Below are 16563 nucleotides of genomic sequence, written 5' to 3'. Positions count from 1 at the left end.
TCAAGTAGAGGCCTTCCTTATTGGAGAGGAACAAGGCTCACCAAGAAATGTCTTATGATACCCTCCATTGCAAGCTTTAGGAGGCAATAATCAAATATTTTACATGAGTAAATGCATATTTACCCATGTAAAAACATATTTAACATTTTCTACCACTCCTCCCATTCCCAAATATTCAGGTAAAAGTATTTACTTTTCCTTGCATAAAAAAATAGGTGTAATTAGGTTGGGGGAATAAAAGCATACAGTTTTATTTTCATATTTGTACAGGTATTTCATGTGCATACTTTGAACCTGCTTCCTTTTGAAAATGAACATGGAATCCCACAGAGGATTACTGAAAATGAACATGTGCCACAGAAAATATGAAAATTGCCCTCTGAACAAAGATAGGTTTTATAAAAGAAATAAAGTAGGCTGAGCTGGTCTGATGGTTCTGTTCCTTTGGTAGGCAGTGTTTCCCATCTTGGGAAGAGAGGGAATCCTAGCCATCACTCAACAGCAGATTTGAACAGGGTTCCTTAGTGCAGAGTTTCTCAACCTTTTCAAACCCAAGGCATACCTACATTAATAAAAATGTGTGACACACCAGCCTGTACATGGAGAAAACTCATATAGGCAAAAGAGCTTAGGAAACATGGAAAGCCCCATTAGTCCCTCTTCTAATGTTGAAAACAAAAGGGGGAGAACAGAGGTGGGGACAAACATTAACCTGCCACAACAGCAACCCATTCCAGTGATTTTTGAAATAAACTAATGAATCATAAAATGGTAACCATCATTCAACTGCCTTTAAAAATTTAGAGGGCATATTGGCTGCAAGGACTCAAAAAAAGAGGTTCAAAAGGGGGAAAGAGAAGAAGGTACTGTCTGCAATGCGTGTGCTGCATAAAACAGGAACTGGCTATCTGTGCTCTGCATGGAGCCCTTTGATTCTCACACTCCAGGGTTCATACTGTGGCTAGGAAGTAGAGGCATGTGCAACTACATATATGCTCAGAAAAGAGCTCCTACACATTTAAGAGCCACCACTGGTATCTCTTATTGCTGTGACATGCTGAGAGCTGAACCTGGTCTGAACCTGAGCATCAGGCAGTGGCAACTTTTCCATAGCATGGTACATGGTTGGAAAACACTGCCTTATGGAACTTCAGTCTGTCTCCCAGTCAGAGAACATTAATGAATTTGCTAGACAGACAAGGGGGGAAAGGGAATAAAAATGTTTGCTTACTGTAAATGTTGTTTTCCATAGATAACAAGATGAATTAACCATGATAAAAATACAAGAACATAAGATATGCCATACTAGGTCAGACCAAGGGTCAATCAAGCCCAGTATCCTGTTTCCATCAGTGGCCAATACCAGTCACATGCACCTGGCAAGTATCCAAACATTAGATAGATCACAAGCTACTATTGCTTATTAATTACCGTAAAGGCAGTTTATGGATTTAACCTCTAGGAACATATCCAAACCTTTTTTAAACCCAGTAACAACAACTGCTAAAACCACATCCCCTAGCAATGAATTCCAGAGTTTAATATGCACTGAGTGAAAAATAATTTTCTTCGGTTTTAAATGAACTATTTGCTGACTTCATGGAGTGCCCAATGGTCCTTCTATTATCTGAGAGAGTAAATAACAGATTTACATTAACTTGTTCAAGTCTTTTCATGATTTTGTAGACTTCAATCATATCCCCCCCCTCAGTCGTCACTCGTCCAAACTGAACAGCCTTAACTTCTTTAGCTTTTCCTCATAGGGCAGCCAATCTATATCCCATATCATTTTGGTTGCCCTTCACTGCACTCTCTCTAGTGCAGCTACATCCTTTTTGAGATGTGGTGACCAGAACTGTACACAGTATTCAAGGTGCCGTCTCACCACGGAGCGATACAGAGGCATTATGACATCCTCCGTTTTATTTTCCATTCTTTTCCTAATAATTCCTAACATTCTGTTTGCTTTTTTGACTGCTGCAGCACTCTGGGCCAACAAATTCAATGTATTATCCATTATGACACCTAGATCTCTTTCCTGGGTGGTAACTCCTAAGATAGAACCTAACATTGTGTAACTACAGCAAGGGTTATTTTTCTCTATATGCATCACTTTGCACTTGTCCACGTTAAACTTCATCTGCCATTTGGAAGCCCAATCTTCCTGCAATTCATAACAATCTGCTTGAGATTTAACCATTCTGCATAATTTTGTGTCGTCCATAAATTTGATCACCTCACTCGTCATACCCCTTTTCCAGATCATTTATAAATATATTAAAAAGCACCGGTCCAAGTATAGATTAAAATTGAATCCGGCCAAAACCGAATTACTCCATTTAACTTCTGTATCTTGTTCTACTAGTGGCCCCCCTTCTCATCTACTTTTCAACGGTACTTCTATCCCAATTTAAAATGTCACTAGTCTAGGTGTTATCATCAATTCCAACTTATCTATGACAAAGCATATTTCTATGGTTATCAAAAAATCCTTTTTTAAACTTCAACTACTGAAACATTTACGTCCCCTGCTGTTTTTACAAGATTTCCGGACAGTATTGCAAATACTAATATTCTCGGGTTTAGACTATTATAATGCCCTTTACATCAGCTTGCCTGATTCTTCACTGTACCCACTACAATTAGTGCAAAACACAGCAGCTAGAATACTGGTCGGTTCAACTTGCAGGAATCATATCTCTCCAATACTTTGCTCCCTTCATTGGCTTCCTATAAAATTTAGAATTATGTACAACACTTCCTATAACACTTCTTCTACCAGGCTTTGTACAAACTTACGTATCTACAAACCATCTAGAGAATTACAATCCTTATCAAAAAATCTTTTAGACATACCCACAGTTAAATTAGCCAGGCTCGAATTTACACGTAAGAGAGCATTTTCTGTGGCTGGCCCTTACATGTGGAATTCCTTACTAGATACCCTGCGACATATCATCTATGCAACAATTTAACACTTAAAAACTTATCTTTTTGAAAAAGCCTTTAACATTTCTTCTCCAAACTTATTTTTATAAACTACGCTCACACACACATTATCAGGATCCTATACTATTGTTTATTGGACATTCACTGTGCTCCTATCCTTTGCCTTTCCCTATCCCCCCCTACCTTATCTCCCCCTTATTCCCCCCCCCCCCTTTTTTCCCCTCCCATCACACTGTTTGAATTAATCCTAACCGAGTTATATTACTCGCAACTCCTGTGAGACGCTTCTTGTTTGTTTTACTGTGATTGTTTTTTTTTAATTTTGTTCGATTGTTTTTATTTTTGATGAGTTTCTTAGATTATATATGTCTTAACTCTGTAAACCGTTTTGACTAAATTTTTATTTGTAAAGGCGGTATACAAACATTTCTAAATAAATAAATAAATAGATCCCTGAGGCACTTCACTGTTTACTTATTTCCACTGTGAAAACTGATCATTTAATCCTACTCTCCGTTTCCTGTCTTTTAACCAACTTGAAATCCACAAAATAACATCGCCTCCTATCCCATAACATTTTAGTTTTCTTAGAAGCCTCTCATGCAGGACTTTGTCGAATGCCTTCTGGAAATCCCAAATATACCACATTTACCGGTTCACCTTTGTTCATGTTTATTCACCCCTTCAAAAAAATGAAGGAGATTTGTGAGGCAAGACTTCCCTTGGGTAAATCCAAGGTAAGTCTTGCCTCAGCCCGACATTATGGCAAAGGGGCTGTTGCAGGCGGGAACATGAAGGCACCACCCAGCACTCCTCTCTCAAAGAGGCCAGAGTAGCAAAAGGCCCATTAGTCCGGGAAAAGGAGGCAAGGCTGAGATGGTGGTAGCAGCAGGGACACCGGAGGGTCCCTGCTGCTACCACCATTCTCTTAAAGTCACTGATGTGCCATGGTTTGACCACTCTTTAATTAGCTTTTCTATATCTTGGCTTAAAGATTCATGTAACCTTCTTAAGTCTCAACCACAAGCAAGGAGACGTTTCCATAGATAGCTCTAAATTTCATTATGTTTTATCTCCACTATTAGAATCTCTGTGCTCTGATGATCTAGATAGGCGTGTTGATGAATGGACAGACCATGTTATTACTGTTCTTGATACCATTGCTCCTCTTAAGCTTCTATCTTTAACTAGAAAGAAACCTTAGCCTTGGCTCACTCCCACCTTGATTTCCTTGAAGAAATCACTAAGGAGGAATGAGAGGGACTGGTCCCAAAACGCCCTCCTCAGCAAATGCATCAAATTTTAGACTTCTTCTTTGTAAATATCAAACAACTCTTAACTCCAAAAAAGATTATTATGCAGAAAAAATTAAGCAACTAGGGAACAATCCTAAAGGATTATGAAATCTTAGATCCCCATCAGTTTGGTTTTCAATCTATGAGTACAGAACTTTTATTGGTATCTGATTGATACTATCAAACAGGGGCTTGACAACGGCCAACAATTTCTTCTGGTTTCTTTGGATATATCAGCAGCATTTGATACCATAGAGATCACGACATTTTGCTATTCCATCTTCGTGAGTGTGGCATTTCTGGCAATGTTCTGGGCTGTATTTCTTCTTACCTCAATAATCGTTCTCAACAAGTGAAATTTAACCATCAACTTTCCACAGTGCATTATCTAAATTCTGGTGTTCCTCAAGGCTCTGCCATGTCAGCCATGCTATTCAATGTATATCTAGCTCCCATTACAAAACTTCTTGCTAGCATTACAGATGGGTATAAAATTTACACTGATGATATCTAGTTTGTCATTAAACTACATCCCATTTGGAAGGATACTATAGACCAGGGGTGGGCAATTCCAGTCCTCGAGGGCCACAAACCTGTCAAGGTTTTAGGATATCCTAATGAATATGCATGGCATAGATTTGCATACAACTGAGGCAGAGTGCATGCAAATCTCTCTCATGCATATTCATTAGGGATATCCTGAAAACCAGACTGGTTTGTGGCCCTCGAGGACCGGAAGTGTCCACCCCTGCTATAGACCATCTTCAAATTTGTATGATCTTAATAAAACAATGGCTGCATCAAAACAAACTGTCATTAAAACACTGCTAAAACTGAACTTTTACTAATTCATAGGCCTCATTCCATCTCTCAATATGATTCAATTTCTTTTGATAACCTCACTTTTTTTATTGAATTCTCCCATAAAAAAAGTCTTGGTGTTTTTCTGGATGTAACTTTGTCATTCCAACCTCAAATTAAATCAATTATAGAGCTGGCTTCTACAAATTATGTCTATTGGCCGGCTTATGTCATGATTTCCATAGTATCGTTCATGCAATTATCTTCCTTCATGTCAACTATTGTAACAGTTTACTGTTAGGTTTTCCAAATAGCTCCCTACACCCTCCACAAATCCTTCTCAATTCTGCTGCAAGACTAGTTTCTGGTTCTAGTCAATTTGATCACCTTACACCAATTCTTGCTAAAATGAAATGGCTGCCGATTTGAAAGCGTATTCAGTACAAAATTGCAATGACTACCTTTAAATTGTTATTTACAGACTCTTGTTCTTGGTCAATACCCTGCTGAGGATTTACAAGCCTTCCCATGAATTAAGATCCTCACAATGTGGTTTACTAGATGTTCCCTCTGTACATCATGCTCGCCTCACCACAACTAGAGAGACAGCATTCTCCGCAGCAGCGCCTAATTTATAGAACTCGTTACCTATAGACCTTCACCTCCAAGATAATGTATAAAAATTCAGACTTCTTCTGAAAGGCTTCTTATTGCAGCAGGCTTTTTGTTGAATTTATGTTTTATGTTGTTCTTCTGAAATGATTGTTTATGTTTTAAATTGTTACTATTTATTAATTTTGATTATGTCTGTTTTTATTGTAAATCGCTTAGGCCTTCATGTGTTAGGCGATTAATACATGTTAAATAAATACTAAATACAAAATACCAAGGGGTAGATTTTAAAAGCCCTGCGCCAGTGCGCACAAGTTAACCTGCCAGCGGCAGGCGTAACTCCATCGAACAAGGTAGGGGGGGGGATTTAGATAGGGCCGGGGGGGGTGGGTTAGATAGGGGAAGGGAGGGAAAGGTGGGGGGGGGACAAAAAAAAAAAGTTCCCTCCGAGGCCGCTCCGATTTTGGAACAAAAGTACAAAACAGTACAAAACAGAACAAAAGTACGTGCGTGCGCTGTTTTTTTAAATGTACCTCTAAATGTTTTGTGATTTTATTCTTTATAACAGTTTCCACGATTTTTCCTGGCCCTGAAGTCAGGCTCACCGGTCTATAGTTTCCTGGGTCTCACCTGGATCCCTTTTTAAATACAGGGGTTACATTGGCCATCTTCCAATCTTCAGGTACATCAGATGATTTTAATGATACGCACGTAACCCCCGAAAAGCTGCCCCTTCCACCCCCTGTGCGATCCGAGCCTATCTTGCATAGGCTCGGCGGCACGCACAAGCCCCGGGGCTTTCCTGGGGGGGGGGGCGTGACCAGCCCCCAGACCAGAACATGGCGCGCCAGCTGCAAGTTACGCCTGCATTGGGCAGGCGTAACTTGTAAAATAAAGGTGGGGGGGAATTACTTAGGGCTGTTGAGTGGGTTAGAGGAAGGGAGGGGAAGGTGTGGGGGGGGGGTAGCTGGAAGGAAAGTTCCCTCTGAGGCCACGCCGATTTTGGAGCGGCCTCGGAGGGAACGGAGGATGGCTGCGTGGCTCGGCACGCACAGGCTGCCGATTTTGCGCAGCCTTGCGTGCGCCGACCCTGTATTTTATAACATGTGCGTGGTAGCGCGCGCATGTTATAAAATCGGGAGTAGATTTGTTTGCATCGGGTTGCGCAAACAAATCTACTCCCGCGCGCACCTTTTAAAATCTACCCCATTATGATCACTGTTGCCAAGCAGCCCCACCACTGTTACCTCACTCACCATATCCTGTGCTCCACTGAGAATTAGATCTAAAATTGTTCCCTCTCTCGTCGGTTCCTGAACCAATTGCTCCATAAAACTATCTTTTATTCCATCCAGGAACTTTATCTTTCTAGCATGCCCTGATGTTTCACTTAACCGTCAATATTGGGGTAATTGAAATCTAAACACAAAAACTCTCTTAATAAACAATCCCACGATTAGAATAACTTAGTGTGGAAGAACGTGGTACTTGATAATTTTAAACAATCTCAACGCTATATAGATCTTTGTAAATGTTTAAACTGTATATTTAAGGACCATCATACCACCCCCAGTGCTTACAAGTTGTACTTGCACTTTCTGCACTTTCACAGGGTCATGTTTAATCAATTGGTCCAACTAACGTCAAATTTCAATTTTTTCTTTTTTCTGTAATATTGTAAAAAAGGCAACTTTCCTTATTTCCTGGGTCTCGGGGTTATTAGTCCCGGGGCTGTCGGAGGCTCCGACAGCCCCGGGACTAATAACCCCGAGACCCAGGAAATAAGGAAAGTTGCCTTTTTTACAATATTACAGAAAAAAGAAAAAATTGAAATTTGACGTTAGTTGGACCAATTGATTAAACATGACCCTGTGAAAGTGCAGAAAGTGCAAGTACAACTTGTAAGCACTGGGGGTGGTATGATGGTCCTTAAATATACAGTTTAAACATTTACAAAGATCTATATAGCGTTGAGATTGTTTAAAATTATCAAGTACCACGTTCTTCCACACTAAGGTAATTGAAATCTCCCATTATTACTACACTACCAGTTTGGTTAGCTTCCCTAATTTCTCTTAGTATTTCACTGTCTGTCTCACACTTTTGGCCAGGTGGATGGAAGTATAATCCTATCACTATTCTCTTCCCCAACACACAAGGGATTTCTACCCATAAAGATTCAATTATATATTTAGTCTCATGCAGGACCTTTATCCTGATGGACCCTAATGCCATTCCGGACATAAAGCACTACTCCGCTACCAAGATGCTCCTCTCTGTCGCTGCGATATAATTTGTACCCTGGTATAGCACTATCCCATTGGTTATCCTTTTTTCACCATGTCTCTGATATGCCAATTAAGTCTATGTCATCATTCACTGCTATATCCTCTAATTCTCCCATCTTACTTCTTAGACTTCTGGCATTAGCATACAAACATTTCAAAGTGTGTTTCTTTGTTTGTATTAACATTCTGCTTTTTAGTTGTCAGGGATAAATTGGAATTTATTTATTTTTTTTAAAACTTAGGTGAGTTTTTAATTACAGGCACTTGGACTACTTTTGTTATTAGTGGAATCTCTCTATTGGGATCTCCCAACTCTAATGCTTCATTAGTATCCTTTGAAGATACCTCCCTCCGAACCATGCGCTGTTGAGCGACTGTTGGCTTTCCCCTTTGTTCTAGTTTAAAAGCTGCTCTATCTCCTTTTTAAAGGTTAGCACCAGCAGCCTGGTTAAGGTGGAGCCCATCCCTTTGGAAAAAACACCCCCCTTCCCCAAACGTTTCCCCAGTTTCTTACAAAACTGAATCCCTCTTCCTTGCACCGTCTCATCCACACATTGAAACTTCGGAGCTCTGCCTGCCTCTGGGGACCTGCACGTGGAACAGGGAGCATTTCAGAGAATGCTACCCTGGAGGTTCTGGATTTCAGCTTTCTACCTAAGAGCCTAAATTTGGCTTCCAAAACCTAAGAGCCTAAATTTGGCTTCCAAAACCTTCCTCCCACATTTTCCTATGTTGTTGGTACCCACATGTACCAAGCCCACATGTACCAATGTTGTTGGTGCCCACATGTACCAAGACTCCTCCCAGCACTGTCTAAAATCCTATCTAGGTGATGCGGGAGGTCCACCACCGCACCAGGTAGGCATGCTACCAGGCGATCCTCACGCCCACCAGCAACCCAGCTATTTACATTTCTAATAATCAAATCACCAACTATGAAGGCTGACCTGACCCTTCCCTCCTTGACAGAAGCCCTGGGAGACACATTCTCAGTGTGAGAGGACAATGCACCACCTGGAGAGCAGGTCCTTGCTTCAGAATCATTTCCTGCTGCACAAGGTTGATGCTTTCTGATCACGAGAACTTCCTTCTCCAAAGCAGCACCAGGGATGCCAGACTGGAGATGGGACTTGGCTACTATGTCCATGAAGGTCTCATCTATCTCTGTCTGCCTCAGCTCCTCCAGGACTGCCACTCTAGCCTCCAGAGATCGGACTCAACATGAGCTCTTTGCATTGCATGCACACGTACAATTTCTCAGTGGCGGGTAAAATATCAGACATATGACACTCAATGCAAAAGACTGGGAGTCGTCCCCCCCCCCTCCCCCTTGCTGCTGGACTGCTGCCTTCATCTTAAATTTGTTCAGTTCCTAGTTAAGTTTTAGGTTGCTATGTGTGTAGGATTACATACAATTAAGGTCCTTTAAATGATTTAGCGTATTTACTATATATCTGGTACTAACCTAGTTAGTAGCCCCCCCCCCCCCCCCCCCCCACTGGGCTGACTCCAACAGATTTATATCCATTTAAAGATGCGGTCTCCAGAACCATACACCAAATGAGATTTCACTAGGGATTTATAAAAGGACAATATCGCCTCCTTTTTTATGCTAACAATTCTTCTCCCTATGAAGCCAAGCATCTTTCTGGCTTTTGCAATCAACTTAACCACCTGTTTGGCCACCTTAAATTCATCGGATACAATCACGCCCATGTTCCGCTCTTCTTTCGTGCTTAGAGGAATTTCACACCCTATACTGTATCTCTCCTTTGGAGTTTTACAATCTAAATGCATAACTCTGAACTTCTTAGTATTAAATATTAGCTGTCATAGAACCATAGAAACATGTCAGAAAAAGACCTATCTAGTCTGCCCATCCACACCAGCAACTCAGCTTTACAATCCCTACCACTCCCTCAGCGACCATCTGTGTTTATCTGATACCTTCTTTAATTAAGATACGTCCTTGTCCCCACAACCTCTATGGGGAGGCTGTTCCATGCATTCACTACCCTCGCTCTAAAGAAATATTTCCTTAGATTACACTTCTGAGTCTACCCTCTTTCACCCTTATTTCATAACACCATGTTCAAGACCCTCCTTTCCACTGAAAGAGGCCCACCTTCACTGCATGGAAATCTTGGAAGTATTAAATGTGTATCATATCTCCTTTAGCCAGCCTTTCCTCTAGGGTGTGCATGTTTAGAAGTTAGTCCACATATGCTGTAGACCATTGATCATTTTAGTAGCCACCCTCTGGATCAACATCATCCTTTTGAAGATGCAGTCTCTAAAACTGTAAACAGTATTTATGAAAACATTTGTAACCTGCTGTATCCAATGACCTAAGTGGTGTACATATTTAAAACATTCATAACTAAATATAAAATATGTAATGCAAATCAGAAAACATCATGAGACAACTAATGAACAGAGAAAAAATACCTCAAAGAAATCTACCAAGGACATAGCATAATTATTCATACACCTGTTTGAACAAGAAGGTTTTTAAGTGCCTCTTGACAGTGGTAAAACGTGCCTCATTTCTCAAAGACTGGGGAAGAGAGTTCCACAACAAAGACATGTTCTCTGGTTTCGGACAAATATGCTAATTTTACTGATGGTATATCTATAAAATGCTGACCTGCTGATCTCAAGAAGCGTGATGGCCTGTAAATTTTGAGAAGTGAACTGAAAACATCAGGCGCACCAGGGCTTCATGCTTTATGGATTAAAGCTAATGCAAAATTGAACTAAAAGTGAGTAGAGAAATGAGTACTGAATTAATATGATTTCAGAATTTAATACCAGAAACAAGTCTTCCAGTCGCAATCTGCAGCATATGGCAGGCTTTAATGGTAGAAGCAGGATGTCCTAGATAAACGGAGTTGGAGTAGTCAATATAATTTAGCGCCAATACTTGTAATGCTGTTCTAAAATCATCTACAGGAAGCAGAGGTTTCAATTTACTCAACTAGCTCAATTTTAAAAAAAGATAGTCTTAACAACATTGTTCACTGGAAACAAAAAAACGATTGATCAAAAATAATACCAAGATTCTAAGGCTGATTAGAAATCAGGATCTGTTGGCCTTCAAAATCGAAAACAGTCAGGGTTTCTTTTGAGGCAAAGTGCCTTAGAATCAAGATCTTGGATTTACTTATATTTAAGGCTAGTCTATTAGTCAAACATTTTTTGATAGCTGAGAGACAATATAACTTCATTAAAGGTAGTTCTAAAAGATTCAAAGGGTTGGTTATTCAAGACAAAAATCCACATCTAAGCCAAAATCTTATACAGCAGTGTCAAATATGTTTTAAAAAGGATAGCAGATAGGGAAGGAACTGGGGAAAAAGACATTGCACTAACCCTGATGCACTGAGAATGGTCTTGTAAATAAGAGGTAAACAATTTACAGAAAGTACTTGAGATCCCAATGCTCTCCAACCTAGTTAATAGCATCTGATGATCAACTGTATCAAAAGCAGCAGAGAAGTCAAGAAGTACAAGAATGTAACTGGTGCCAAAGTCACATCCATGACAAGAAACGTCTAATCTGGAGAGTAAGAAGATCTTAGTACTGGGGCCAGGCCAGAAACCAAACAGAAAATGGTCAAGAATGTAAGGACTATCAAGAAAAACTGGCAATTGTTTTAAAACACACTTTTCCAGAATTTTAGAGACAAAAGGCAAGCATGAAATTGGACAACAGCCAGAAGAGAAGAGTCTTGAGTCAATTTCTTAACTACTGAACTAACAGATGCACTTTAAAAAGTATGGGTACACATGTTAAGAAAAGTGAAGCATTAATAAGTTTCATAAGAGACAACTTCCATGCACAAGCATATCATAGCAGCAAATGGACAGGAATTATTCAGAGAATTAACAGTCTGACAAATTTCATCTCACGATTCATGCTGGAACTGAAACCATTTATCAGAGTAAGAAATAAAGCAAGGTATGTCTAGGCACAGTGAATTAGTGAATCTAAAACAAATCAGCTCAACCTTAATAGCTAAAAAATGGTCACAAGAGAAAGAATGGCAGGTAGAATTACAGTATTTCCTGTGGAATTTCCAACCAGGAAATTCATTATCCAAAAATGTTCTTTGGGCTGATTCAACAAAGAGGCACTGCAAGCAGAAAAATATTGCTTTTTTACAATCAGTAACAGTAGATCTATATTTATCTCAACCAACTAGATAACATGACCTATTGCCAGTGCTTGGGTTTTTACACCATTGACGCTGAAAACACATAGGGCAGATTTCATTGCCTTTAACTGAGGTGTGTACCATGCTGTAAATAGTCATTGAGATTAGCAATTTTTTGTTAACATTTTATCAATGCAGCAAAATGCAGCAAAATATAAAACACTGAATAATACAAATACAAAAAGAAAATAATGCAATGTATGATGCTATTTTTGCATTGTTGTTAGACAGTCTCTGTACAATCACACTCAACAGGACTACCATGCATACACACAATCACTTTATAGCCCACTTTGACTATACCACTGTACCACTTGCATGTTGTTTCTAGCAAGGTCTTTGTTTCCAGATGGATGATAATATCAACTACAGAGTCCTTACTTTCTTCTTTGATTGCATTGACTATCTGAATAGCATTTCTACCAGCTGACGATCCTAGAAGGCTTTTAACTATAGTGTTTCCCTCGAAAAGAATTTCTAAATTAGTGCCTCTGATGACAGTCACCCAGCACAATGAGCTTTTGCTTATGGTTATTGGTTGTATTATGGAATTTCTGCATGCATTGGATTTCTTCTTTCCTTTCAGATATCACTTCAATCTCCATCACTAGAGCTTCTTCATTACCTAATACAGAGAAGGCATTTTGTACTTGTCTCACTTGAGAGAATGGGTTTCTCCATATCACAGGTCTTATTCTACCAGAGCCCACAGCAATCCATTTGTTCTTGGGTTCCTGTATGCTCTGTGTAAGTGGGGGCAGACCAGATCACAGGTCTTATCCTATCTGAGCCCGTTTGTAAACCACTTTTTTCTGGGATTTTTTTAATTTTCTGTGATAATGGGGGGGGGGGGGGGGGCGGGGACTTGACAATAACAGTGTCTCAGTGCTGTGTAGTTTCTGAAAACTGAACTGAAATTTGTCTAGAAAAGCATGTTTATCAATAAAGTCAAGACAATTGGGAATATACGACAGATTCAATAAGGCCGATATTCAGAAACCATTTAGACAGACAACTGACTGGCAAAGCAGTGATTTTAGAAGCTATATGCAGCTAAAATTTAGCTGCATAAATCAGGGGCAGTCAGAAGGCAGGGGGAATCATTCCGGGCAGGCCAGAGTTAGCTGTACAAGTTATGCGGCTAACTTTGGTTTGTGCCTTAGGGCTGTCCTAAAGTTAGCCGATATAACTATCCGTCTAATCTTAAGTTAGCCAGACTAGCTATTCCTGGCTAAATTAACTAGCTGCTCTGCAGTTAAATATTGGATCCAATGAGTTTTAGACAGAAGGGAAAGGATGAGATTGGTCTGAAATTAGCCAGAATGGCTGGATCAACATTTGATTCTTAGAATTTGATGAACCATTGCTTGCTTCAGGGAGTCAGGAAAGGTGCCTGATGTTAGAGACAAGTTTACAATGTCAATTAATGCATCTCAGAGATTCTTTCATTAGAACTTTTATTAATGAAATTGTGTGTGTGTTAGGGGACTAGAAGAGAATTCATTCTGGCGACAATCAAAACAATCTAATCCCTGGTGACTGGGGCGAATAAATCCCATGATGTATCAGTCTGAACATCAACTTGAGGATGACATGGATATTTAGGACCAAATTTGTTACAAATATCAGAGACCATCCAGATCATGGAGTCATAAACACAATTTTTGATGTAATTACCACTGTCTTTTTTTAGGTGTTCCCTTAAAAGTCAAGGGGGAAAAAAAAAAAGGAGGGGCAAAGTTGAGAATTCTCTCGTTTTTGCCCTACCATTCCTTTTATTGAAGTAAATTTCCCCACCCAGTCATTCCTTGCATTTTCCACTTAGGTACAAACAGAGTCTAGATTGGAGACTCTATTAGTGGGGTTGGCGAGCAAAGCAAGCAGGGCGCAACCCCCAATCTCCAACATTTTTGTTTTCAAATAAAAAATGCAAATGATGCAAACATTTGAATTCTTGACTAAAAGTGATCATAATACATCAGGCACATAAAATCAAACTAATAGAATAATCTACAATACATAATACTGAAATACTTTTGAATGTTCAAAAATATGCGTATATTTTTTTTCTCAGGAAAACTACTTACACAAATTAGCAGAGTTAATGTGTGTGCGGATATTTTTCCTAGGTAATTTTAAAATGAAGAATGTGCATTCATTTCATTTTCAAAAGTAGTGCAAAGTCTTGCAAGTAAAAATACCTGCAGACATTACACCAATGAGAGCAGTTACACAATTACCCTTGATTGATAGATCTTACTATGGCCACACTTCCTGCAGCTAATGATCTCTCTACCAAGTCCACTCTTCAGCTGTTCATGCAGTATTTATGTTTTACAAGTAGCATTATGACACCTGCATAGAGTTCCGAATCATAACAATGGAAGAGGCTACATAAAACAGCTTTCAAGAACTTTAAACAGCAGTTCCTCAAGATTTAAATGTGATCAGGATAAAAAGGGAGAAAATGATTTTACCTGCATTCAAATGATATGAAAAATGTCCAGTACTACTGCTTTTAATGTTTCTATCAAATGGAATGTACTACTTGGGGGCAATAAATTAAAACTTTGGAATTGTTGCCAGGGGATGGGTTAGAGTAGTTAGTCTAAGCGGGTTTTTAAAAACGGTTTGGATAAGTTCTTGGAGGAGAAGTTCCATTACCTGCTGGGCTTGATGGACCCTTGTGTCTGGACTCAGTTATGGCAATTTCTTATGTTCTAATATTCAAACACTCTGTATTGGGACAAAGTCCCCAGGTACTTTTAACCTATGGACTTACCACCAATTGTCAAAGAGATTGTTGGCACGTATTTTTGCTTGTAACTGCATGGGTTCAAAGGACCCTACAGGCACCTGCTTTTTCCTTCGGGTATTTTTTTCATTGAAAATAAATGCAAAGATCTGAATGAATGCAATCTACATTCATTATTTTCTTCCCGCATCCTAAATGTGTTATTCTCCCCCTCTTCCCCAGAACACCTTCTTCTTAGTTAAACCTAACAATATGTGGATGTGATGAAACCATGGCAATTACTTTTAGGCGCACCGAAGAAGTACAATTTTCAAACAGCCATGTAATGCAGGTAAAAAAACTTCTTACCTATGTAAATTGCTTTGAACATCATTATTAGGATAAAGACTAAAAGAAAATTGAATACTCACTACCATGTTGTTAAGCCTCAGGAAACTTCAATTTCAAATGAAATTTTCCAGTTTGGTAATAACCTTCATCTGAAAAACCAAAAAAATATGTTTAAAAAGAGGAACAAGTTTCTGTTTGTGCTTCTTAGACTTATTATTTTTAATTATTACTATAAAGTTAGTTATAATTAAGCTTATTTGTGGGGACAGTATGCTAACAGAATAAAGCATCTGTAATCAGATTAATCCTATTTATGCAGAATGATTTAATAGTCTAGCATTCCACTAGCAAAGTGTTTCAAATAGCCCACCTTTTCTAATTATATGTCAGATCCCTGGTTTAGTTATACATAGATGATTGTCTAGTTTAACAAGATAAAGCAAAGTTGCTTTTCTGAATTCGTGCTCTCCGTCCCTGAGGCTGGAAGAAATACCAGCACACATCAGTAGTGATATCAACATAAGGCACAGAAGGGGATGTGTGCTCTCAGAGCTGAGAACTAGCTAGATGTCTTTCTGAGCATGCCAAGGTGTTCCTGAACAGTCACCACTCTGCAAATTTCCTCAGTCTCTTCAATAGTTAAACTTCAGCTCTAGGGGATTGTGTGGCTGATTTATCTGACTGTCCATGGAAAACACCTATTACAGGAAAGTAACTTTGCTTTCTTCATGGACAAGCAGAACAATCCAGCCACCATAAGCAGGGACTCCCAAGTGGAGGGTTGCAATAGAATATTTCCATTTTTGCTGGATACAAATTAATTGCACCCAAGTGAAAAAGAATAAGGAGGAAGAGTGTGAAGCTCTTAGTTAAAACGATTTCTTAAAACTGCTTGGCCAAAACTATCACTGCAAGAGTCTTCTTTCAAGACAGTAGTGTTTGATAAATATATGTATAGAAGACTAAGTGGTTTTACAGATATCTTGAATTTGGACAAAACAAAAATGAGTTACTGAAGTTGATTTTTGTCCATACTACATGGGTTTTAACCTTTGAAGGGAGATATATTTTAGTACTGGCGCAGCAGAAGAAATGCCAGTTTGCAAGCCATGAAGGTAAGATTGCTCTTTCTTTGGTAAGCCTTGTTTTAGCTGGATCAAAAAAGAGAAATAGGTTGCTGAGATTTTCTAAAGGCCTTGGAACTTTCCAAGGAAAACAAGAAAGCTCTTTTACAATTTAAAGTGTAAAGAGTCTGTTCAGTTTTATTAGAATGATGCTTGAGAAAAAATATAGGAAGTACAACAGATTGATTTAAA

General features: G+C 39.2%; 1 protein-coding gene across 14 annotated transcripts in view; it reads right to left on the bottom strand.

Moving 5' to 3' along the window:
• Positions 1-16563, bottom strand: part of UBE2F (ubiquitin conjugating enzyme E2 F (putative)) — a 283299-nt gene that overhangs the window by 94604 nt on the left and 172132 nt on the right. For all 14 annotated transcript variants that reach the window (XR_003857446.1, XR_003857451.1, XR_003857445.1 and 11 more), the window contains one exon: positions 15328-15396. Coding sequence is in view for 6 of the 14 variants with exons in the window: in XM_029606415.1 (XP_029462275.1) it covers positions 15328-15333 (6 nt within the window). In the remaining 8 variants the exon portion in view is untranslated. The remainder of the gene's footprint in view (positions 1-15327; positions 15397-16563) is intronic.

This window comes from Rhinatrema bivittatum, chromosome 6, assembly GCF_901001135.1.
Source record: "Rhinatrema bivittatum chromosome 6, aRhiBiv1.1, whole genome shotgun sequence".
Taxonomy (NCBI): domain Eukaryota; kingdom Metazoa; phylum Chordata; class Amphibia; order Gymnophiona; family Rhinatrematidae; genus Rhinatrema; species Rhinatrema bivittatum.
This window is presented reverse-complemented; position numbering and strand designations above follow the sequence as displayed.